Raw genomic sequence first — 25,193 nt, forward strand, 5'->3', positions numbered from 1 at the left:
AGTGGTATTCCCATTTAAGTGCATTATGTGGTGAGAAAAACAGGGTTCTTGGGAGTTATCAAAATGTAAAGCTAATAGATTTTTTTTTTTTTTTTTTTTTTTTTTTTGCTCACAACAAAATGCTGTTTGGTGTTCTCTCAAAGGGTTTCCTCATCAAACAAGCAGAACAGGTGCTGACATTTTGCTGTCTTCGTGAATTTGTCTTTCAGAGATAACAAACAAACTGAGGTAGAAAAGGAACTTAGGCTATACATAATCCTTAGGTTTCATTAATGATAAAACAGCAGCATGGAACAAAATAGCTCGGGGCAGCTGTCTTCCTCAACCCCGAGATGTTTGTCTGCACCTTTTTCGGATTTCTCTCTCAGCTCTGCGTCAACACAAGCCGAACAGTTCTGCCCGCGAACAGGGAGCTAAACAACAGGATCATTGTATTTGATGTAAATGAAGGTTTTTCATGTGATAGCGAACAGAAAAAAAGAAGAAAAAAAAATCTGCTCAAAACAGAAACTTCCTCAAGGCTACAATTCAAAATACATAATGGTTTCATTCTTTCCCAAGGCAAATCTCTGATCATAATACAAGTTTCCATTTTGAACTGATCCAAAGGTGAAGAATGCTAAATAAATCACTTTTTACCTCAAACATAAACCAGAATTGCTGTCGTACATTCGTTGCAGGAACCTTCTCATTTCTTTTCGATTTTTTTGAGGTATTACATTTGATTATGAATTTTTTTAACTGGAACCAAATGCTTGCGTGGCGCTCCGATACAAGCTTGTGAGGTACTGTACACATCATCGTCATCATCATCATCACTTTCCTGAGTTTTCAAATAGAGGACATCAAAAATGGGTAGAATTTTTTTTAACATACTGAATCACCACTGTAACAATATCCGAACAAGAATTACATGGTCATTTATCATTTAAATTGAAGTCACGCTGCAAAGTGATACTTGTTTTACGTTCTCTTTTGAGGACAGTTTAGTACGACAACCAATTTCAAGCTCGCTATAAATTAGCTGAGATTTCAGGGCAAAAAAAAAAAAAAAAAGTGAGGATGTTAACGTTGTTGTAGTTCAATGATTTACACTTAAAACCTCTTGAAGTTAATGGAGCCCAAACCGAAAGTATGCCAGTAGATTTCGTTCATCTTAAATTAACCACAACTGTTCACAGAGAGCACAAAACAGACATAGCTGAAAAACACTGTTCCAATGAAAAAGAGAAAGCAGGTTTTTTTTTTTTGTCACATTGTAAAGCTTTGTATAATAGAATGTCACCAATGAATTGTGAGGCAAAACAACTCAAAAAACTATAAACAAAAATCCTTAAACAGCACCACCTCAGGCACTTGATAGCAACTAAATCTCAAGATCAGCAGAATAGTATATATATATTTATATATATATATTTATTTATGTATATGTATATACAAAAACAGGGGCATCTTCTCCAGGTTTCAATGAACACGTGGCCTCAGCCACATAAAGCATTAGATTCATATGGTATCCTCTCGTCTGGAGCATGTCAGGACAGCCCCTCTGCTCGTATCGCCGCTGTCTGCTGTTCACCGAAGGCTTAACGCCTCTCTGTACGCAACAACTGGGTGCAATGACAATTGTGTTCAGCGTGTCTGTTTCATTGGCTGCAACCAAACATTTTATTCCACTCAGTGTACATGTCAAGTTCTTTTTGTGATATGCTTGGCTGGAATTTGCAAAACACATTGTCAAAGTCCTGGTACGAGACCGGTCTCATCTGACTCGGGTGGATACTGGAAAGGTCAGTACCTGGCAAGCCGTGGAGAGGCCCGACCACAGCCTCTTGACATAGCTGGGCTACATCCAGTCCTGAAAAACCCTCGGTCCTCTGAACTAGGAGTGACATCTCCTTGTCACTAAGACAGTAGTTGTGCTGTGAGAGCAGTTGGCTGATTATCTGGTGTCGTGCGGTCCCGTCAGGCAGGGGGATGAGCAATCGCTTGGTAAAGTACCTCCTCAGGGACTCCGGGATCTCTTCGGGCTTACTGGTGGAGCAGACCACGAGAACGTGGTCCTCCGCAGAAGTCAGAACACTGTCGAGCTGTATGAGGAGCTCGGCCTTGAGGTGATTGACTGGGCTCTCCTCGCTGAGCTGGGCCGACAGCAGCAGGTCCACGTCGCTGATGAAGACCACGGCTGGCTGGCGACATCGGGCCACGAGGAAAGAGGCCTGGATGACCTTGTCTCCTTCCCCCAGCCACTTGGTCACCAGGGCCGAGCTGCTTATTCGTAAAAAGGCAGCTCCCAGCTGGCTGGCCATGCAGCGTGCAAGCAGTGTTCTACCAGTTCCCTGAGGTCCAAATAAAAGGAGGCTCCGAGGTAATGTGGTAAGTCCGCTAAACATATCAGGCCTCAAAATGGGCCAAAGTATCTCCTCTTTAATGGCTGCTTTGGCCATATCCAGACCTGCAATATCACTCCAGTCCACTGGGGAGCCCTGCTGAAGAATCTCTGTGGTCACCATCTCCACCAGGTTGGAATCACTGTTCTTCAGTTGTTCCTCTGCAGCGTGGATGGACGAGGTAGCTGTACCTATGTCGGGGCCTGTGAGGGAGTGGGAATGGTGCTGCCTGTGCTCTTCGGCTGGCTCACTCATGATGGGAGAGCCAAACTTATTGTAGGGTTCGCCTGTTCGGAGGTCGCCGGCAGAGCTTTTGGTTGATCCATAGGATGGAGGGGTGAGTGCTCTGCCGGAGTGTAAGTTAAATTTCCTTTGCTGATCAGAGGACATCGGCTGTTTGGTTGGTTTAAAAGCTAAAGACGGCGCTTCGGCGTTCCGTTCGAAGCCGTTGCCCCGGTTTGAGTCACTGCCGTCTGATACTCTGTACATCGGACTCTGTGAGGAGCGCTGTTGGCTGTAGTTAAAATTACCATAGCTTGAGTCCATATCTCCATGTCCACTCATGTAGAAAGCTTTTCGTTTTAATGAGTTGGATGTGCTGCCATTCAAAGGTGTTGGTGCGATCGGTGTATGGTTGTGGGACTGGTAGGTGTAGCCAGGCAATGTGGAGGGAGGGATCGGTGTCGGAGCCGCAATACCGGATGGCAGATAAGCAGAAGGAGGAGGTGCTCCCCCAGGGCTATAACCAGGGCCAACAGCAGTCTGTGAAGCATACCCCGTCGAAGGATAATTGTAGTTGGGAAGGTTTGGAGACCCGGCGTTGTAGCTCGGCACTAAAGCCGGGGGAGGGGGTGGGGGAGGCGGCTGTAATAGCCCGGCGCTGTGCAAAGGAGACGGATGTGGGGAGGGGAGGGCCGGGGTGCTCTGGCCGCTGTAGCTAGAATGCAGGTACGAGCCGTTGTAGCTGGCAGTATATTCCTGAGAGGGGAGGCCCGAGTGGAGAGTAGTCGCCGTGTGACTCCCACAGTTACTGCTGGAATAGCTAGGCTCAGACAAGCTGCTGGCCACCCCTGGGGAGCTGCCTATGCTAGCAGACACATCTGTAGGGGGTAGGGCAGCTGTCATTCCAGCTTTGCTCACAGATATAACATCTGGAGCACAGTTCATTGGGTAAATCCCCTCCTGCCAGGACTCATTCTCTGACTTTCGTCCATTCATGAGTCCAGTGGTGCTATCGGAGTAAGAGCACAGCAGGGCTCTTTCATTTGGGCCTTCTAGGATCCCAGAGTATTTCTCTGCATATTTCTTAAGCAGATTGGAGGCAGTCAGTGCAGAGATGTCGTCGTTTGCCCACGCATATTGGTATGTTCGCTGTAAGTGCCCCCGGTAGGCCTCTACTTTGTGTGCCGGCGAGCGGGTAGTGGATGAGATGTCAAAGTGTTGTTCTGCCCATTGTGTATGCTCTGGGGTCCACTGCATCTTTAGACCTAGATTTTTCACATAAAAAACAATATGTCAGTGTAAGCAATAAATCACAGTTCATAATCATTTATACTGTATGTTCTTACATGCTGGGCTGCAATGAAAGGGCAGCAAATCAAACATTCAAAACGGGCAAAAATATCAAAACATGCACAGATTTTTTTTTTTACATTTTATTAATATAAGTATATGATATGAATCAAATGTATCTTCCAGGAAATCATGAAACGTGTGTGTTTTTTCTTGTACAGCTCCAACTGAACACACGTTCTGGTCAGCGGGAAGACGAACGGCCAAACACCTGGTTAGCGTGGTATAATCCACCCAACACAGAGCGGAGTGACACAGACATCGCAGGTCAGTCTATAATCCAACTCTCATCTGAGGCATTCTGTGACAGTTTCAAATCTGCTTGAAGGAGAGCAGCAAAGCAATCTTCCTTGGCAGCGCTCCGTTGCTTTCATCACACAAACCCCTCAGCCCAGCATGAATTACATCCACATCGAGTCTGCCTACTGCTTCCTCGTCGACATGGTCAGGGAAAAAAAAAAAAGAGAGAGAGAGAGAGAGAGGGAGGAAAAAAAACCATGCTTCACTTGTCTTCCTCTCTGCAGCCTCTCTCAACCTCTCTATATAGCTTTAAGGGTTTGAATGACAGAAATAATCCAGTTAAATCCTAAAGTCAATCTGCAAATAAAAGTTTTTACTGATGCTGTCATCTTTTACTCCGGGATTATCAGAGGATGTACTATATCCCCAAAGAATGTGGACTATTAGAGATTACAGCTCAAAACAATCTCAGATAGTGTACAGAGTCCCACACATCTTCCATCAACACTAATCTGACCAAAACTGACCAAAAAAAAAAAAAAGAAGCTACAAGACGATATTAGCGAGGATAAGTTTTAACTGTTTCCGTCTGGAAGAACGCCTGAATTGGTCGAGCCGGGGTTGCGCTGCCGGTACTTTACACTACAATAAAGTCAAGTCCATATCACAGGCTTTAAGCTCCAAACAGCTACTGTCCAAGGGCCGATTACAAATGCCGTGTTTGTCTGTTGATTCCCTCCTGACTGCCTCCCAGCCGTTTGCCCGCCCGCCACACCAGACACCAGCAGCTAATTAGCAGGATGATGCTGCACTAATTGTGTTAATTTACAAGGTTTTAGTCAAAGAGATCCATGCTATGGCTCACATGGTTGTCAACTATCCAAGCTAATGATAAAGAGAAGAGGAAAAAAGGCGGAGGCAGAAAGACTGGCCAGAAAAAAAAAAAAAAAAAAAAAAGGAAAACTGCAGTAACCATACTGCAGTGGAACAGAACGGTTCATCCACCTAAAGGAAACCCCCCCAAATTAAAGCCCTGCTATCATAAGGAAAACAGCAAGTAAAACTGATCATACATTATAAATAAAATCAGAATTTAACCTGAATATGAACAAAGAATATTTGTTAGAATTACAGCTTTAGAATAACAAAATTAATTAATATTATCTGACTGACTGAAAAGGTTATAAACCAGTTGTTACACAGGTGCAGTTTTGTCAGGACACACACACTCACACACACACTCTTGAACAGTCTTCATGCTGCAGCCAGCACAGTGTTTGGGGAAAACAGCAACGAGCACAAAATCATTGAGTAAAACTCTCAACCAAGTGTGTGCTGCCGTCTATCAATCAGGATAATAGTTTTTGGGAAAAACCATAGAGAAGAGCTCCTTAACACTCAAGACACTTTTTGTCAATAATAAAATTGCACACGGCTTATTGAGTGAGATTGTCCTATTAGAGCTAATCCTCTCTGAACAATCCGCCACTTGGAACGATCGAAGAAGTGCTGCCTGCAAAGTGTACTTGAGATCAGCGAGAATCAGGTATTGTGGAAGTCGCGGGACGTCTGTGATTAGCGAAATGTGCCTGAAACGTGTGTGCGTCGCTGCACAAAGTACCAGGCAGAGCTGTATTTACTGAGCACCGTTCACTAATGCGAAATAAAGTGAAATAGTATCAATAACACGGCTGAACAGTCATATCTGTGTCGGCTTCTCAGCGTTGATGTATTAACCAGTTTTCTCTACAGTGAGATGCTGTATTTACGATGTGAGAGCAGAAATCAGACTTTAAATAGTCTGCGCCAAACAAAGGTTACACAATGATCGTAGATGCATCCCAGGAGACTGCATGCATATGTATACTCAAGAATACTATCCTACACAGGGAACACACATACAGACCGGCTCACTGACACACATGCATTTTTAGAAACTCACACACAGCACATTTGCATAATGATCTCATACTTTAATGCTACGGTAAAATGTCCTCTTTTTTTTCCTCTCTCTCTCTCTCTCTCTCTCTCTCTCTTCTCGCGCAGACATTTAAACAGCATCCACAGGTTCCTCCGTCTTTCTTTGAAATGATATAATTACAGAGCTCTCTATTAGTGGAATGTTTTTAGATAGCCTGGAGGCTTCAGCTCAAATTCCTCTGATCAGCCACCAACAAATGAGGCCTTTGTCGGAGAGCTTCGTGTTTGTCAATTCATAGGTCTCAATACTGCTGTGGTAAAATCTAAGCCGACAAGAATAAGAAGATCTTTTTTTTTTTCTTTTTTTTTTCTTTTTTTTGTTTTGGCCATGATGTTTTAGTAATGACCCGTTAAAAGCAGATTCAGATCTGCATCTGTGAGTCGTGTGTCTATGTGGGCTAATCATAATGTCAATAACAGCGATACATATTCCACACATCGCCGGAGAGGAGGAGGAGGAGGAGGAGGAGGAGGAGGAGGACCAGGTGGAGCTGAAAATGAAAACGCATTTGACACGCGATGCCTCGGAGTCACGCTGTGCTATGGTGTTTAATTTCGGGTTCAGTGATCATCATCGATGAAACAGAGATGCTGACCTTTTTGGGGAACTATTAATCTGGTAGCCTAGGCCATTTTTAAGCAAACAAGAGTGGGCCTCCACTCTGTCCATCCAATTTCCTAGTGCGTAAATTGGACCACCGCTTGCACAATTCTCTATTCATTACTGTGCAGCTGAAAGGAAGCACAGAGGTGGCAGAGTGGTTTTCTTTTCCTCTTTCTGTGTGTATGCACAAGTCCATGTGTGTACGAGTGTGTGTGTGTGAAAGAGAGAGAGAAATAGAAAGATAGAGAGTTAGAGACAGGGAAAAGAAAGAAAGAAAGAAAGAAAGAAAGCAAAATGCCTTCCAAGAGGTTTCCCAAGCATAAAGAGCTGGACTTCCCTTCCTCTTTTTGGCTTGGGGGAGGGGAAAGCGGGTGGACTGAGGGAGAAGGGGGAGGGAAGTGAAAGCTGTCGTAATTGAAACGCGGCCTAATCAGACTCATTACCATTTTTACCAATTTGCACCACCAAAGATGCTTATTAGGTAACTGTGTTTAATAAGCCGCTCTTTAGAAAACTAACTGTAATGAGCTCTTTAAAGTCAGACTTGAGCGTGATTATGCACTGGAAGTGTTTTGCAGGGCGAAAGCAGACTGGTACATTTAGTCATGTACAATGTCATAATTAAGCTGCACAAACTCTGCACTTCACACCACACAATAGTCCCAGCTGAGGCAGCAGACATACTGAAAAGTATTTATAATTACTGATCATTACAACCCTGGGATTTTCACCGCCGGACGTAAACATAATTATGGGAGCTTTTTCTTTTATTCTGCACACACAGAGCTCTCTACTTGACAAGCGTGCAAATATTGCAGACAGACAGTAATTATGTTTATAAATAAAAACAAGCTCATATTCATATTCAAATTCGCCGGAGATATTCAAAGTAGGGGTGGAGCAAAACACGCCAGCACAATGTGAAGTGGTAATCGGCACGGCCACAGACAGTCATTCATCTCACATATCAAGTTAAGACTATTTAAACTCAATTTAGAGCTCCATGTGGCAGTAATTCCAATCTTTGGATGGCAGGGTGCCATTTAACCCCTCATTTAGAGAAGATATGCCTTCCTCAGTCACTGTCTTTTCTGGGGCTACTGCCCATACATTTCTGTTTCACCACACACACACACACACACACACACACACACACACACACACACACATACTCACACACCAGCAAATTACTTCATGTCTCCACACTATCAAAGTCCACTGATCCCAGCGGGTTCTCCTTTAAACCACATGTAAAAAGGTGGAAAATGACTCTACAAGCGCGTGCTCAGAGCATTCTTATTGTAGTTAACCTGCCAGTCAGGCGGCAGAGCACATCCTGTGACAGGACCTTTTTTTTTTTTTTATTGTTATCACAATACTTCTGATCATAAAGGGAGGAGAGCGCAGGAGACCCAACGCAGCAGAGCTAATACCACATCAGTTTGGCGTTAATTAGTTATTTAAAACAGCGAGCCAACGTTCCTGAAACACCCCCCCTCTGTCTGTATTTGCGACCACCGTATTAAAGATCTGCATATCACACAGCCACAAACGACAACATTCATCAGCTAATTTAACCATGAAGCAGATGAAAAAATACTGACATCTTTCTAAACTAATGTCTCAAGTCTTTTATAATATTACAACCAAAGGCTCACTTGTGTGGGGGGCTTTTAGCCTCATTGATAATACAGTGTTTTTTTTTGTTAAATATCAAAAGCTTTATTTTTTTTTAAATGTTCTTGACATAGGTCATCAGTTTTAGAGGGCGTTGATATTCTGAGTTATTGTAAAATAAAATAATGGAAAAAGCTCTGCTGGGAATTAAAAAAAAGCTGTGCATATAAAATTGTTCGTCACATTTCAACTGGAATTTAAAGGTTCATTCATTAATGGAATCACTAAGCGACAGATGGTCAAAAGAGATATAAACAAATAGAAGGCAAAGCATCAAAGTACAAGCTTTTAAAGTAGCATGAAAGACACTTTTAACAGTCACCCTGAGTGAAGAATACAAATTAAATACTGTATTTACTATTTGGCTGAAAAAACTCTTTAAATATCTTATTGAATATTATTTCTCTAAAATGTTTGTACTTGCATTTATTAAAAAAAAAAATCTTTAAGATATTTTAAATTATGCTTCATTGTAATCTGTTCCTGAGCACTGAACTCCTGTGACTTGAGGATGAGACATGGTTTGAATAAAGTCTCAAGGGAAACTGTGAAATGTGTCTATGTTCAGGGAGATGAATGAAATGAATTACTGACTAACTTCGGTAACAAAACCAACATGCAAATATGAAATTTGTGATGTGAACAATATTTTAAGACCTGATTCACTAACACTTGCCACCACAGCTGTGCGAACAGGTCTGCAGTGAGACGTTCAGGTGCAGGATTTTGAATTAAACTCTCGTGTGAGGTTTCCCACTGTTTAGTTTTTCCATACTCACAACTGAAATGTTTCGTTCCCACTAAATGAACCTCGTCGCTGCAGCTTTGCAGCCTTTCAGGGAGGCCAAACAGACAGACTTGTGCTACTTGACACAAAATCAAAAAGTCAACCGTCTCTTTTCACCTGTTTGAAGGTAGTTTCAAAACATTAAGCTTTTTTTTTTTTCTTTCTTTCCTTTTCTTCTGCTCCCTCAGATCACAATCGCCTCTGTGCTGAAACCCCAAAAACCCTGACAGAGATGCTTTCAACCCCTCACTGGCTTCTCACTGTAACACACCTCAAGGTATCAAAACTCACAAATGAAGGCCTGATAAAACAGACTGTCACACCAATCATCTATGACGCTCAAATATAATAACATACGGCTAAAGTTAACGCACATATACAACAGACTGTACAAACCCAGCAGAGGACAATGCAAGCAAAAACCTCGGTTTATGATATTTTGCCATCATGCGATGGACATATTTTCTGCTGATGGACAAATTAACGGTCAGAAGCAGGCGAGGAAGTGGGATGACTCAGTGCAGGAGGAGATGGTTAACGAACCGTTGGATGTTAAATTAGGAAATTGTTGTTTTGTACTTGAAACAAAAGAGGCTTTTAAAAAGAGAGAGAAAGAGAGAGAAAGAGCTCTATGATATAACACTGTCAACTTGACAACAAAATAATCCATTTTATCGCAAACAAACTGATCTGTCCCTGAACAGAAAGCCTTTCTTTAGACCTTCAACTAACCACATAAAACAGAATAAAGTAAATAAAGTGCTATATTTACTGCTGGGTGCGAGGGTGTCCGGAATGAACAAGCTATAATCTGGAGATCTTTGCAAATCCATGACTGAAACTAACAATTTCCATTTCGATAACTTCTACAAAAGTGCCTGACGTGCAGAGCGGCCTGTCACATGCTTCCACCGCCAGATAAAAGTAGATACTGTCGGTATATCATTTTTATCTGCATCTAAATTAAAAGCCGTCCAGTTATCGAGAGCGTGTTCAACACAGCAATAAACCCTCAATCTTCTTGGAGTCTCTGTAAAACAAATGCAGGAGACTTTTTTAGGAGACGCTGTAAGAGTTTATAACGGAATAAAATAGTTTACTAGCATAAAAGTGATCTGAATAATTCATTAATAATTCACATTTAATTTCATAATTCCTATAAACAAATGCCCACTTTGGATTTTTAATTACTTAAACAACGCGGAAGTGGTATAAAATCCACATCTATGTACTACAACACACCGAATGGACATAATTAGTATTAACTTTTTGTAAGTGAGTATATTGGAAAACTGATGACTGTTTTGTTTTACATGTGACACTGACAGAGAAACCATCAGCACGTGTTTGAGTGACCAAGTTTTTGTCATGCCTCATGAGGATTTCACAAAACAAACATTATTTGTCAGGAAGATTTAGTTTTGACGTTTTCTGCAGCAGGAGAAAGGTTCGGACTGTTTCTGCTTTGAACCGGTGTACCCTCAGCCATATGTTAAACTTCACCAGGAACATCGCTGATCGTTTGCCGATTTTAAAATTCAAATTTAATCGAACAATCCGCTTTATACTGCCTACACTGGATCTTCTCCGGTCCCATGGGCCTCTTGTGCTAAGCTAATGATAAAGTCTGCTGGCTGTAGGCGAACACGCGTTCCTCCGATTTCACTGTATTACAGTAAATAGTGAGGCTGAGGAATCCTCCAGCTGTCATTTCTTTGTCTCAGCGATGCTCATTAAATCATGACTCTTCAGGCCGGAAAGCCCTCGAGGTCACATCTTCCATTACAACCGTAAGTATAGCTAAATCCACACAGATGCACAACTATCGGCTCTCCAAACACAAGTGGAACTTGTACACCGCATAAAACTAAGACAATTATTGGAGACAGCCTTCACGGTGTTCTGTAGTGCATAATACTGATGAATACTCAAATGGCTTGTTAGTCAAAAGAACACAATTGTTGAACTCCAGCGTTGGGTGAAACTTGTTTAACCACGGAGCCGCACAGCAGAAAGTAGAAGCAGCGGTTCTGCAAGGCGCGATGAACTTGGCTACTTCGCCTCTCGGGGGATCACTTACACACTTCAAAAGAGAAGAGAGGCCGACGGTGACCTTGCTACATGAAGGCTCATTGACCAAAAGCTACTCGCTAACATCTTCATTCCCCAAAGTCCTGTTACCCCAAGGAAGAGTCCAATCAAAGAGGAGGGAGGGAGGGAGGGAGGACGAGCAAACACAGGCGTCGGGAGGATTTTCCTTCCATTCGTCAATCTTTTGTTCGTACAGTGAAATCAAGGTGTCTCTCTGAGAACCGTCCGGCCGACTTACAAACAAGGGACGAAGCCCGATTGGAAATGAGCAGATTATCTAGTTTACTGGTCCGATTCGCCGCTGGGATCGCGCCACACTTCCTACCATTACGGCTTAACGGCTTCTTAACCTGGTTAAGGCATCAGTGGAATGACGTTAAACAGACGTGTTTATTCTTCCCACTGACTTCACACCAGCCTCCCGCCAACGTTCGAAATGTTTATTTATCCAACGGAAACCTCCCTATTAGTTATACAAGAAAACTACAGCATTTAATTAAAAATAGCAATGCAAAAAAATAAATAAATAAAATTTCACTTTCTCCTGCATGAGATGAACTCTCCTATTAAAAAAGTCAAATAAATAATTTTTCCTAAAAATGAGTCTACACTGTTTCACCGAAGGAAAGATGCGTTTTAAAATCAAAAGGCTAAATTTGTTTACGCGCACAAAGGAAAGCCAAGGACATCTGTCGGTGTGTGTTTACTGTTCTTTGCACATTAAACTGATTAAAAAGTTTAAATTGAACTCTAATTGAAACGGCCAGCGAACAGAGGAGGGATGTTTGCCTGCAACCGCTGTCAGCTCTCCACTGAAACATTCTGAAGCTTTCTGTGGTATCGACTGCAAGTCTCAAAGAAGGTCACTTCTCCAACACAGGCCAGACAAAAGGTGAAATGAGACAACTGAAGCAATCTTAGGTCAATATGAAATAGAAATCTCTCAGCTATACTGTAATAAAGTTACTGAAGTGAAGTAGTGAAGCCATAAAGGGGAACTTTTACAAGGAAAGAGCTGTCTAGGAGATTGGTTCGCCCACTGGCAAACAGTGGCTTCTAAGTGCTGAGGTGGCCCGGCGAGCACGGCGCGCCGCTGAAATGCAGCATTTGCTTTAAAAATAAGTCTCAATTTAAATGGAAATTTATAGTTGGATCATATAAATATTCTTTTAGAAATGTGCGTGGAGAAACTATGATTCCCTCGAAGTGGATTTCAAAAAAAACAAAAAAACAACAACAACCATCATCAAACGCTTTATCTGCTGAATGAAGCATTTAAATATGTGCTGATTTAGAGTGATGGCGGTTTGGATTGGATCAGTAGTGAAGGGCGCCAGTTTTTAAAAGAAGACTGATTCCTCCATTACTCCCAGTCTGGTGTTTAACGCTGACAGAAACTGGAATTACTGAATGTAATACTGCAGCTATTCTCAGGAAACACTTTCAGTAATGGTTATAATGCAAGAAGACTCAGATTGACAGAACTGTCTCTTTTTTTTGGTGGTTTTGGAAGTTACCCCCAATAAATAAATATTGTGTTTGACTTTATCTGTGCACATCCAGCTCCTATTAGACAAATCTAAGTAAACTATGCTTCTTCTTTTTACATAGCTGCTGCTCCTGAAATTCTTCAGCTGGCCATTCATTTTGTTCGAATTTAAAATGTGGTAGAGATTAAAACATGAAGCGATCAATAATAAGGCAACAAAATGAGGAAACGTGTGGAAGCGAGACACTGACTTTGACAACTGCGTGCAGCGTGAATCCTCTCCGTCAGCATTTACTGAAGCCGCCTCTAAACAGAAACAAGTGAAACTATTTTTATCTCAGGACGTATTCAGTTACGCGAGGTTGCACACCTGTTGGGTAATATGCAGAGCCACTAAGAAAAACCTGCCGCGGCTCCATTTGGTGCGTGCACTGCATCTTTCCAAATCACCAGAATAGATCAAGCGATGCAAAGAAGGGGGCGTTTCTTTAAAAGGCCAACATCACCAATCGTACAAATATTTTCTAAACATTTAAAATTATTTTAATTGTTGTCTAAACACACACACACACACACCAAAGTGTGATAATTTTGCAGCACAGTGTAAGAGCTGTGTTTAATGTTACAAACACATTTATTAATTTGTAAATGGAAATACTGTAAAACACAATAATCAGTGATCTCATGACTCCATCCATACGGTAATTTGCAGAAAAAAAAAAAAAAAAAAAATGGCTGAAGCCAAAGAGAAGCGCCAGTGACACAGTTCTGGTGAGTGAAAGCTGCAGTAACTGCTGAGAGGCGAGAGGAGGAGAGGCTGGAGCCTTCGGAGAGTTCAGCGCTCTGACACAAATCAGGAAAGAATGCAAAAAAAAAAAAAGAGACACGCAAAGAAAATGATTCCAGAGCACTCCTTAATAGATTATGAAATGAGGGGAAGAAAAAAAAGGTCAATTCATGTCACAAAGCAATTGTGAAAAATAAATGAGATAATTATTAGAAACTGAGCGGTGGCTATTTCAAGTGTTTCTGCATCCTCTTGTTCCACTAACCACCTTTCCAGTGAGCCTCGGTACGAATCCTTAGGTAAATTTGGGAGAAGTGAATTTTCATTCCGCGAGCGCTAAATCATCACTCGCTGAACAAACAGATGCAAAACATCCCTCGCAATTCATTGTCGACCTCAATATTCCGTTCTTTATGCAGTTTAAAGTAATGATTGTTCCGCATTGTGCTGCATTTGCATGTTCAGAGTTCACCAATTAAAAGCTAATTAATTAGACACAATTCTATTAAGAAACAAATCCCACTCATCAATATACACACCTAGGGTCAGCCATTGCTCAAATGTGGATTGGCTCTTTGCACCACATGGACTAGAGATAGCACAATGGCGCTATTGGCGCTCACAATGAACAGTTTGGCATGGATATATCCGACGGGCATGAACTCATCAGCGCTGATAGATTTTACCTTCCCTGGATATAAAGCAGATCGCTGCCTGGACATGCAGCTTTCTCTCAAACAGTCTCTATCAGGAGACCCGGGAGTTTGATCTCAAAACAAAGAATGCTCATATGTCTCAATACATGGCGACGCCGAAGCCCGACGCCGGAGGGAGAGGAGGCGACAGGGACTGCTGCGATGTCCATTTTTGTGATGGTTCCTAAATGATCGATTCTTCAAAGGCAGTAATAAGAAGGTGTATTCAAGGAAAGGCACAGAAATCTTAATAATCCTTCAATCTATTGAACATTCTCTACTGTTTTAATTAGAGACTGAACTATCCAGTGTCAGGGTCAAAACTGCGACCCGAAGCACAATCTACAAAAAAGACATTAGAATTATAGCAACAGCTAATTTAATGACAATAGCTTTGTCTCTTTATAGTAATTTTAATAAATCAATAAGCTTGAACTGTACAGGTCTGGACTTCACAAGCTGCATGTAGAGTCAACTCTCTTTCTATCTACTGTAAATAATGGCGTTCATCCAATCCCTGTGAAAATCAAGCTTTTTCGTTGTTTTTTGGAAGGTGCTCAAAGGATGGGACCTAGATGTGATCATGTTAAATCTTCTAAATGTCAAATTAGTCCGAGAGAGAATGCGCAAAGAAAACAATGCACTATTTTTTTTAACTTCTTGTGTCTTAAAATCAATGTTGCAGTTAATATGAGGAGAAAGAAAAAAAACAAATGAAAATATTAGCAGACATGTCCCGTGATCTGTGAAAACACTTGTCTGATCTTTTTTTTTTTAAACTGTACACTTTATTTGCCAGTTTTTTTTTGTTTTTTTTTTTCATTTATCACAGTGTATTTTAGCAAGAGGCACACGGCCTGCTGGCAGAAATATGCAATAAAAAACATTTACTCCTCTGTTTATTTGTTATGTTTGCCTTTCTTACTGGCTATGAGTGCACTATGTTAAATATTCCGCCCGTGGCTAGACCAGGTCCCTTGATGAATTGTGAAACAGGCAGCGGCGTAACCGAAAGTATACTGGTCCACTTTGTACAAGGCGATTCGTACAGCCTTGCTCATTTGGGTATGCATGAAATAACAATATCCTACTGGGAGCATTCTGAGTTTCAAACACTTGGGGTCAACTACATGAGCAGATTCCACATGTGCAGCCTGTGGCCACTGAGGTCTGGAATCTACCTCCCTCCTGGCTGGGTGACGTTGCATGTTCTATTTCCAGACCGAGGGTTGAAGTGAGGCTGCAGGGAGTGTAACACTGACCCACATGACCTGTGGCCTAGAAAAGCTGCCTGAAGCTCTGCACACTAAAAAAAAAAAAAAAAAAAAAAAAAATCCTCACTCCTTTGCTACAGCCTTTCAAAGGCAAACAAAACCTTTGCGCGTAGCATGTGTCTTTTCATGCCAAATGATTTGCATCCTTTTTATTCACATCTCTGACTTGTTGTCACTATATTCCATGCTGCTGAGGAGCCTGATGTTCGCTCTCTCAAGTCTCAAGTGGGAGGGAAGAAAAGGAAGGCGAAGAGGCAAAACTGCTTTACTTTCAGGCCCCGTGTCTACAGGCCACATGTCTCCAGTCATCTGTCACTAGTTTACATACATACTATGACACTTCCTCTCTCTGTGGGAACCCGTTGTCACCACTTGGCCGCCAGCAGAGGCTGACTGGGTGCTAGATGGGTCTCCCCCAGGTACCTCTAGGAGCCACATTAGTACTACATGACAGGCTGACAGAAACACACGATACACCAGACACACACCACACACCACAACACACACACACAACACACACACATAGATCCATCCCTTGCCAAGCGCTCACTCCTCCTACAGTACACCACCAGCTCATATCCTCCCAGGCATGGCACGCTTTGCATATAAGCAGTGACTTGCTTTACATCAATTTTTTCAGACACAAAATTATTTTTCACCCCTCTAGCCCTCTCCATGCTACATGGAAGTTTTTGAAATGAATAATGGAAACAACAGAGCTGAAGACTAATGGGATCCATTTAAAGATGGGGAGAGGCAGTGCAGTCAGGGTTTGGGCTGCTGCGGAAAACAACACACTCCGAGTAAATGAATCCACCATTGTTCTGCAGCGCAGACTACGGCTGGCCTAACTTTGCCCGATAATACCGACAATGATGTAACCATGACACGTTTTCCAAAAATAAAGGAAGGTGTTTAGAATAAAACTTTCACACTAAAAATAACAGTTTTTAGCCTTTGCTTGGTGCTAAGAAGAACAACCTTTGGCAAATTGTGTTTGACGGAGCAGAAACGGCGAGCTGCAAACATGAAACCGATCCGTACTCTGGCAGATATAAACACCACATTACACAGTGGAATCAAACAGAACATAAGGTTCTGTTTGGTGCGCGTTACATCCTAGACAGAGCAAATGGCTCCATTTCCTTTTGCGAAAGTGGGAGTTTAAACTATGTTTAGCTTTTCTCAGCAAAAAACCGAGGTTTGGTATTTCCACCTTGCTTCCCCAGATACTTACGGTGCAGGCGAGCGAGCGAGCGAGCGAGCGCGGGGCAGGCCGCTGTAACAGCTATTTTAGACCATGCAAAGTCAACACGACTCCCTAAGGTGATTTCCTGATAATGAACACAAAAGAAGTGTCAGCCCTCATAAAGCTCAGCGATGACGCTGAACTCTTCAGCGCTTTATTTTTTTTTTCCCCTCCTCCCTTGATTTAAGTTAATCTAATACCAGGTGGACTCTGAGAGAGAGAGAGAGACCGTCAAGTAGGCCACACGCCAGACAACAAGTGAAAAAAAAAAAAAAATAGCTTCAGGAATTCAACTAATCTGCAGTTGTTAATTCTGCAATAACCGACAACGCACACACACACACACACACACACACACACGTCCCTTTCTTTCTGCTCTCCCTTCCTCCTGCACGGTCTGCTGTGGTCACATCACGGTGTCACTGCAGACACCCGCTGCCTTGCCGCAGCCTGACACCTTAAACCTCGGTGGCACCGTATACTCCCCCCCCCCCCCCCCCCCCCCCCCCCACCCTGTCGCCCCCCCCCCCCCCCTTCTCTGACGCCATCAGGCCAAACCCCAACTCATCCTATCCTGTCCCTGGCACTCAAGGCTCCCTCTGCTAGCACCTGGCGCCGCGCCAACCTGTCAGCCACCCGACTCCCACCGAGGATGAATGAAATAGCTGAGAACTTTGAAAAAAAAAAAAAAAAAAAATCCAAAAACAAAAAGAAAAAATCACCGTTCGCTCACATCGCATCTGATCAGGCGATTAACAAGTGTCTCAAATATCAATTTGAGACAATTAGTAAAGCGTGTGATGAGGGGGGAAAAAGATGAAAAACACTGAAAGATTAACTTTTGTAGTCAAAGCAAATCCACGCACACTCATGAATATAGATGTCAAAGTTAATTCAATACATGAATCATCACACTATTCCATGATAATAAAGAAAACTGCAATTGCCACACTGTAATTTGTTAAGACAATAATAGTCAAAATGACCGCTCCTTCGGTCTCTTCCTCAATTTAGATTATTTTCAATAACCCTAACCAAAACCGCTCAAGACAAGTCAGTGCTAATACAGATTAAGACATTTGGATGAAAGGAGAAGACATCTCAAACATCGTCTGGTTGAAATAAGTTCTAATGAAACTGGCCAATGCGGTGATATGAAATGTCTTCAGAGGCTGTCTGGCTGTATGGGTTTTCTCTGCAGCCAGGATGGTGGCCTCGATTACCACATTCATCAGGCGCTGGTTTGTGTGAACACAAGAGGAAGTTCAATCAGCAAAAATATGAGTTTTCTCTATCCTCTCGTGAAAGGCTTGCTTCTCCCACATACAAAATCCCCCACAGCACGCAAAAGAAAAAGAAAAACACCTGGAAGAAGGACGGAACAACACCTCTCTTCACCAAGGTTATTCCATGCTAAAGCAACAGTACTCAGGCGCACAATGGCGGCTCAAAGTGCCAGCTATTTTCAAAAGTCATGAAATTGTAGATTTTGTAATCATACTCCTTAAGCGTCGGGCTATCACTGAGTGAAGGTGACAGAAAATTATCTGGCCAAAGGAATAAATCAAAGATATGGAAGCAGATTCGGTCATAAGGACATAATGTTGGTGGTTCTTCGACATGAATAACGTGTCCATGCTGTCTGCTGCCCCCTCCATTCAGACCCTGCGCATAAAGCAACCTACAAATCACATTCGTTGCCAGAATACACAACATTTATAGTATGCGTTTTTACTGGAGAAGATGTAAAGAAGGGCTGCGTTAACAAGACAGGGAATGTGGGAGATTTTTTTTTTTTTTTTTTTCCCCCACTACTGGAAGTCAAGCCAAGCAACCCTCGTGATGAAACGGAGATTTAGACACCCTCCATGTATTTGGTCAGTTGAAAAAAAAAAAAAAAAAAAAAAAAAAAAAAAAGAAAGAAAAGTGAAGAATTTTGCTTGTCTAATTAAAATGTAAACAGTGTAATGAGGACATCAGTGATTTAGGCAAAAGTCTCTCCGGGTTGGCCACTGGGGGTATGATACTACAGAGGCAAAATCTATTGAATGCAACTCATGAATCTCCTCTACAAGTCCAGATGAAAAGCCTTAGTGCTAAACCTAGTTAGTCCACCTGGCGGATTGTCCTAGTCTAGCCAATCCCCAGCAGGCAGGCTCGGAGCTGCCTCGTCTCCTTACGAGAGCAGAGACACCTCGTGTGAAGGAGATGAAAAAAAAGCCCCCCCCCCCCCCCCGTTCCAACGAGAAGAACAAGGAGTTTAAGGTAACAAATGCCGCGCCGTGTAAATAATATTCCTGGCAGTAATGGCCTCAATAAACCAGGCCTGCATCATACTTTAAGAAAGTGTTGCAATTATAATCAGTCATCAGTGAACCCTGAGACGTGAGCACAGCATGCATTATGGTATGGACCATAAAGACAGAGTGATTAGTTTGTATAAAAAAAAGAGAGATTTTTTCTTTTTTTTTTTTAAAAGGGCATGCACATAATAAAAAAGGTGTGCGCGTACACGTGCGCAGGCACACACACACACCTGTACTTATTACTTTCTTTTTTCTTTTTTTTTTTTTTTCCGCAAAAGCGGTATATACTACAATAACCCGCAAAGAAATCTGAGGCGGTGTTTGAATTACCGGCTGCTGCATCAGACACTAAATACCTGCAGGGTTCTTTAATATGCAATCGGCATTGTTTTGTTTTTTTTGTCCGACAAGAATCTGATGAACTAACTTAATCTGTGCATATTTTGAGAGAATGAAAAGAAAAGAAGAAGAAGAAGAAGAAGAAGAAGAAGAAGAAAAAATTGCATGACAAGCCCGTAGCTAGGAGACATATGAAGGGTAAGTACAAGCAGCCAATGGTAGGCACATGCATTTTAGAAAACGTCTATGCCATATGCTGTCACTCAGAGGAAAAAAAAACACAAGTCTGAGCAGACAGTCCACTGTGTCTAAATGAGATGGTAGGAGGAGGAGGAGGAGGAGGAGGAGGAGGAGGAGGAGGAGGAGGGAAGAGAAAGGGAGGATGTCAAGGATTCATGGTCCTTCATCTTTGCAGTAGAGCAAACACGTCCCTCAGTATAGCAACAGACAGCTGCCTCAACCTTCTAATGCAGTCCAACTTAAATCACTGCGAGAATTGTCAGTGTAGAGAGAAACACACAAAGATAACATAGCAGGCTGCCATGAGGGAAACGACAGAGATGTGGATACAAGAGAGGGAGACGAACACAGAAAGAGACAAAGAGAGAGAAGGGGAGGAGGGGGGGGGGGCAACATTGAAAGATAGGAGTTTTTTTTTTTTTGGTCCCTTTTTCTTGAGTCCTTTGGGGACTCCCTCGCTTTTTATATGAAAAGAGAAAAGACACCACTTAACATATTTGCTTAAAGACGACAATCCCGCACTGATCTGGTATAATGCAGTCAAGTGGTTGGCTGTAGTTACTGGCAAATAGATCCGTCTGTAAGGATGAATATTTCATTTATTTACCAAAGCCCTACAGACATCCCAGGGGGTGTTTCAACTGTCAGCTCAAGGTATTCAAGGAGCCGGCTTTAATTGTCGTCATTAGTGCATACATGTAGCGTATCAGATTTATTGTATCTCACTTCCCTAAAGTAATGGTTTAAATTGTGCTGTCAATTACAGTAGTGGAGATATCATGGAGAGAGGAGGAGAACTGCTTCACAAGGACATTTGCTTATTTCAAGATAAAGACTCATCCAAGGAGAATAATATGGTTTTCTTACATTTAGTGCATCTGAACATCTGTTTTGATAATTTAAGGATAAAGTGTATGTTTGAAAAACGCGGGAATAGTAGAAAAAAAAATGTTTTCCTTTAGGAAATCATTGTTGATTTTAACACAGCAGACCCACAGAGAGAATATACTCTTAAAACTGGCTACGCAACTGTAGATCATCGCTGTTTAAAAATGAGAAAAGTCAGCGACTGATGGATGCCAAAATGAAATAAATCCACACTGGGAAATATTTTGAGTTGGCCACTATCAGCGAGGAACACGTCTGTCAAAATGTTACAGACATAATTCTCTTTATCTGCGTGTGAGTGCTGAGAAGGTGGAAGCAATTACTTAGTTTACACCACATCTCACAACTTTCGGCGATTATTTACACTCGCCGCCTAAGAGTGTGAACATGTGTGGCGTACAGTGAGGTGGGGTGATGAAAACAGGGAGGTCAGCATCTGTTGTCAAATTCAGCTCGGAGATTTACGTCGAGCAGCAGCTCAGATTGTTATCGCGAGTGCCATCCTATCAAAAATAAACAGAGCTGTCAGCTTCTTTCCATGCACACCGGAGGTGTCCGGGGTTAAGTAAGGATCTGTGAGAATCGCCACACACACTGCAGGAGCTCAGACATGAAACCCCCCCCCCCCACCTCCACCTCCACCTCCACGACCGAAACTCTCTTGCATATGTTGCACTTAATAATTAGTCTATTTCCGATCAAACATATCAGAGAATAGTTTGATTTTTTACAAGAGGTTTGCTTGGAAATTAATAAGTCGGTCTGTAAACACATGCACTAGTGTTAATTTGCACAAGTTCTGAATGTAATCGTCTAAACAGTGCATTGAGCACCGCAAATTAAAAATACTGATCATTGCTCCAAATTATTTATCGTCTTTTTTAGTGTCCATGTCTGTGTATCTCAGCTCAGAATTCACTGCAATAAAAATAACCCCCCCCCCACACACACACACACACCAGGAGGGGTAAAAACATGAAAAAGTGTAAAATCTGACCAACAGTTTTAAAAACCCACTTTGCAATAACACATTACAAGCAAACACTCAAACATAATGACGTGGTAGTATGTACATTTTTTTCCCACTGAGTGACGGATGCTGGGATACTGTTATTTTTGAAGAGGAATGAAAACATACTTCAGCTCACTGCTGATGATGTTAATTTCCTCTCAAAGCAAAAACATGCAAATGAAATGTGCGAACACAATTAAGTAAGTTGTTCTATGGAGGTGGGAAAGGTTCACTTAGGACAAAGTGTTTGCAAAAGAGAAACAGCCCACAACTTGTTACTTCCCCTGACTTTGTGTCTATTTATTGGCTTGTCACAAACCATTTTTCACAGGAACATGACTACCGGCTCTATCTGATGTTGCTTTTGGAGTAATTTGTGAGCAAATCCTGTTGTTTTGTTTGTGAATCGGTAATGACTGACTAAATTAAAAATGCAGGAGTGTGTTGTCCTAAAAGTCTTTCTGTATATTATGGATTGTTTGACTGCCTACATTTAGATTATTTTAAATACACTGCTGAATAATAAAATCTTACAGTATTTTGCTGCAAATATCACTTTTTAACATACTCTCATATTTAAATTGATGAGAAAATGATAATGATTACCTGATGCAACTTCAGAAACATGAAACTACTACATATTTATTGTTCTAAAATGTATATCAATTTAGAAGACATCCTGAGCTTGTGCAACTTTGGAGCATTTAAAATAAATGAATTTTCAAGTTGTCATAAGAATAATTCCCATATTTTTTTTTTTACTGCACATCTAAAGCATCACAAAAGAGAACATGCACAAAATAAGTAACAAGTTGGGTTTTAAATTTGATCTCTTAATGCAAACTTTCAACCCTCCTTAAATTCACATCTTAACCCTGCAACAGCCTCGTTGTTAAAACACTTTTGCATGCAAAAAATTTAGAAAGCAGTGCAATGAGAAAGGAGAAAGCACAGGAAGGATCGCCAGCAACAGAAACCAAATTAAAAAGAGGAAACATTCCTTAACCTTCACGAGGTACTTTGAACTTCATTGAAAAAAAAAACACCACTTGCATGAAATTAATTATACAATATCCCATATCTATAAATATGATCTGTAAATTATTTTACCAAAACTTTCGAGGGTGAACAATGCATGCACACAAATGCACCACGATGACATTTTCTCCCCAAATTGGCTTAAAACAAATAAGACACGATGATGTGAAGGAATTGAGAGATAATTTCAAACTGGACGTACCATAAATACTGGTGCTAGTGATCATGTCTTCGAGCCTAAAAACAAGAGGAGAGGGGAAAAAAAACAGCAGAAACGGAATTTTCACGAGGAGGAATTCCAAGGTTGCTTCTCATTACAGGCACTTTTTTCCTCAGATATCGGATTTCACAACTTAAAGAAAAAAATAAAAATAAAATAAAAAAATCTCCATTAGTCTTTCTTTCCTCGGGTATTCATTTCGAAGATGCAATTAGGAAATAACGCGAAGAAGGAAAAAAAAATCAAAATCAACATGCGCCGCTGGATGAGAGGAAAATAAAAAAAGGACAGGCTGGACGGAGACGGGCGGAGAGGCTCACAGCCTGTCACTTCTTCCGCGAGTTGAAACAAGAGAATAGGAAGCATGTGAGAGACTGTGGATGACAGAAAACACACATTCTTCATGCCGCCCATTAGAGGAAGAGGCGAAAGCAGCGTGATGCCCCCCCTCCCTCCCTTTACTTTTAAAATAGATTACTTGCCAGCAGTTGTCCCACTAAGAGCGCAATGACAACCCATCTATTAACCCCCCCGCCTGCGGTGATCGCGGCAAGTTTTATTCCCGCTGACATGCAAAAACTTCCCCATGCAGGAAACTTATTGAGATCGGATCGTGTGTGTGTGTGTGTGTGTATGTGTGTAGACGTGTGTGTGTATATATGCAACCTCCCTTCCTTGCAACTATACGCAGACTTTAGGATTAAATGTAAAGTCGGTGCAATAAGTCCGCCGCCTTCATCGAGCCTCCTGTAACGGAGAGACAAGTGATTTCTGCTGCGGGAAACCGGAGGCTGGACCGGACACCGTCTGCGGCTCCGTGATGCGCGACATCGTCCCTGCGTGCAGCGCGCGGCTCCTCTCCTCTCCTCTCCTCTCCTCTCCGCTCCTCTCTTCTCTCTCTCTCTCTCTTTTTTTTTTAATTGTTCGCATCCCTGACACACGCACGGAACGGGGACTTACCTGTGTTAAGGTGACAGGGCAGCGTCGGGGTTTATAGCGGCATCGATCCGGTGCGCGCGCGCGGACGGGCGGCTCGCGAGGTTAAGCGTGGCTGCCGACGATTTGAAACCATTCCAAGTTAGTGAGGGGAAGACTGACCGCAGCCTCTGCCATGTTGGAATTCCAAACCCTGGACAGCTGCTCCGCGGACTGAAGGCTGCACGCCGCGCACTGCGCATGTTCTCTGCGGAGAGAGAGCCAAATTCAAAGAGAGCCCGGCCGAGGGACGAGCAGGCATTCCTGCTCTCCGCTCATTTGACGGATCAAATGTCTAATTGTGCAGCCTGCGAGCAAGAAAAAAAAAAAAAAAAAAAAAAAAACGGGGACTGGCTGCTTCACGTCTGCTTTGTGCACGTCTGAGGAGCCGCGTGCGTGTTTTCATTGTGCCAGAGACGCAGTTATACATGGAGTTAAATCAGCTCAAGAGTCAACATGTCAAAACTTTTCCTCTCCATTTAATCACCTGAGCACCATTCTTAGATATTTTGTCAATTTGATAGATTACTAACGAGAAATACATGTTTCAATTGTTTATCTTGTGCGTTTATTGATATATTTTGCTTTTCTTTAAGTTAATTTCTCTCCCATTTATTAAGAGACTTCTTCAAAGTCTCTTTTTTTTACTGCAATGAAATAAAAACATGTATCTCCAAATTGAAATAAACAACAAACGTTTGCCTTTACAGTTTACTTTTATTCATGTTAGAAGACAATTGACAGAATGGAGAACCAATGATGAATTGGGAGGGGGTGAGGTTGCCAATCCACCTGCCACAGCAGAAGATGATCTGTTTGAATACCCATTAGCTTCCTGGGGTCTTCACACATGGTTCATATACACATTTTACCATTTCACAACATCATATGATTTATCAGTTAACACGCTGCTTAAAATTTAGTTCAACCATTGCTATTAACACAGAAAGGATTGGGATAAACACATTTCCACACAAAACTGTTGAATAACTGTTCATTTATTTACTCAAAGAAGGGAAAACATTTTTCATCACCATCTATGAGAACTTTCCAACCATTTATGTCTCTGTTGTTTTGAAATATGAACAAAGTGACTTATCTAAAGTCACTCAGTGATAATCCAAATTCTTCAGAGACAGCACCACACTTTAAAGCAGCAGACCACTACTGACCAAAGATCAACTGGAAATACTGGAAACTCATTTTGTCCTAAATATCAGTGTCTCCGTCCCGATCCAGCCAGCTGCCAGTTTTTCTGCCCCAGCAAACACGACCAGGCTGCTGCAGATATGACAATGAATATGTTTTTGCCTGGACGTATGTTCAGACATGAAATGAGTTCA

General features: G+C 42.0%; 1 protein-coding gene across 1 annotated transcript; it reads right to left on the reverse strand.

Moving 5' to 3' along the window:
* Positions 1-1,056: 1,056 nt before the first annotated feature.
* Positions 1,057-23,994, reverse strand: fign (fidgetin). The gene is made up of 3 exons (XM_030112070.1): positions 23,836-23,994; positions 22,858-22,892; positions 1,057-3,874 (listed from the first exon to the last, which is right to left on the reverse strand). Exons 2-3 carry the CDS (start codon positions 22,880-22,882, stop codon positions 1,644-1,646), a joined length of 2,256 nt encoding a protein of 751 aa, XP_029967930.1. The 5' UTR covers positions 22,883-22,892; positions 23,836-23,994; the 3' UTR covers positions 1,057-1,643.
* Between the last annotated feature and the right edge of the window lie 1,199 nt (positions 23,995-25,193).

Source organism: Salarias fasciatus, chromosome 16, assembly GCF_902148845.1.
Source record: "Salarias fasciatus chromosome 16, fSalaFa1.1, whole genome shotgun sequence".
Taxonomy (NCBI): domain Eukaryota; kingdom Metazoa; phylum Chordata; class Actinopteri; order Blenniiformes; family Blenniidae; genus Salarias; species Salarias fasciatus.

What these genes read in the sequence shown, in the direction of transcription:
- fign (XM_030112070.1), bottom strand. Translation starts at nt 22,882, where the DNA reads ATGATCACTAGCACCAGTATTTATG. An exon ending in CACTAGCACCAGTATTTATG is followed by an intron (nt 3,875 to 22,857) that starts GTACGTCCAGTT and finishes TGAAAAATCTAG; the next exon opens with GTCTAAAGATGCAGTGGACC.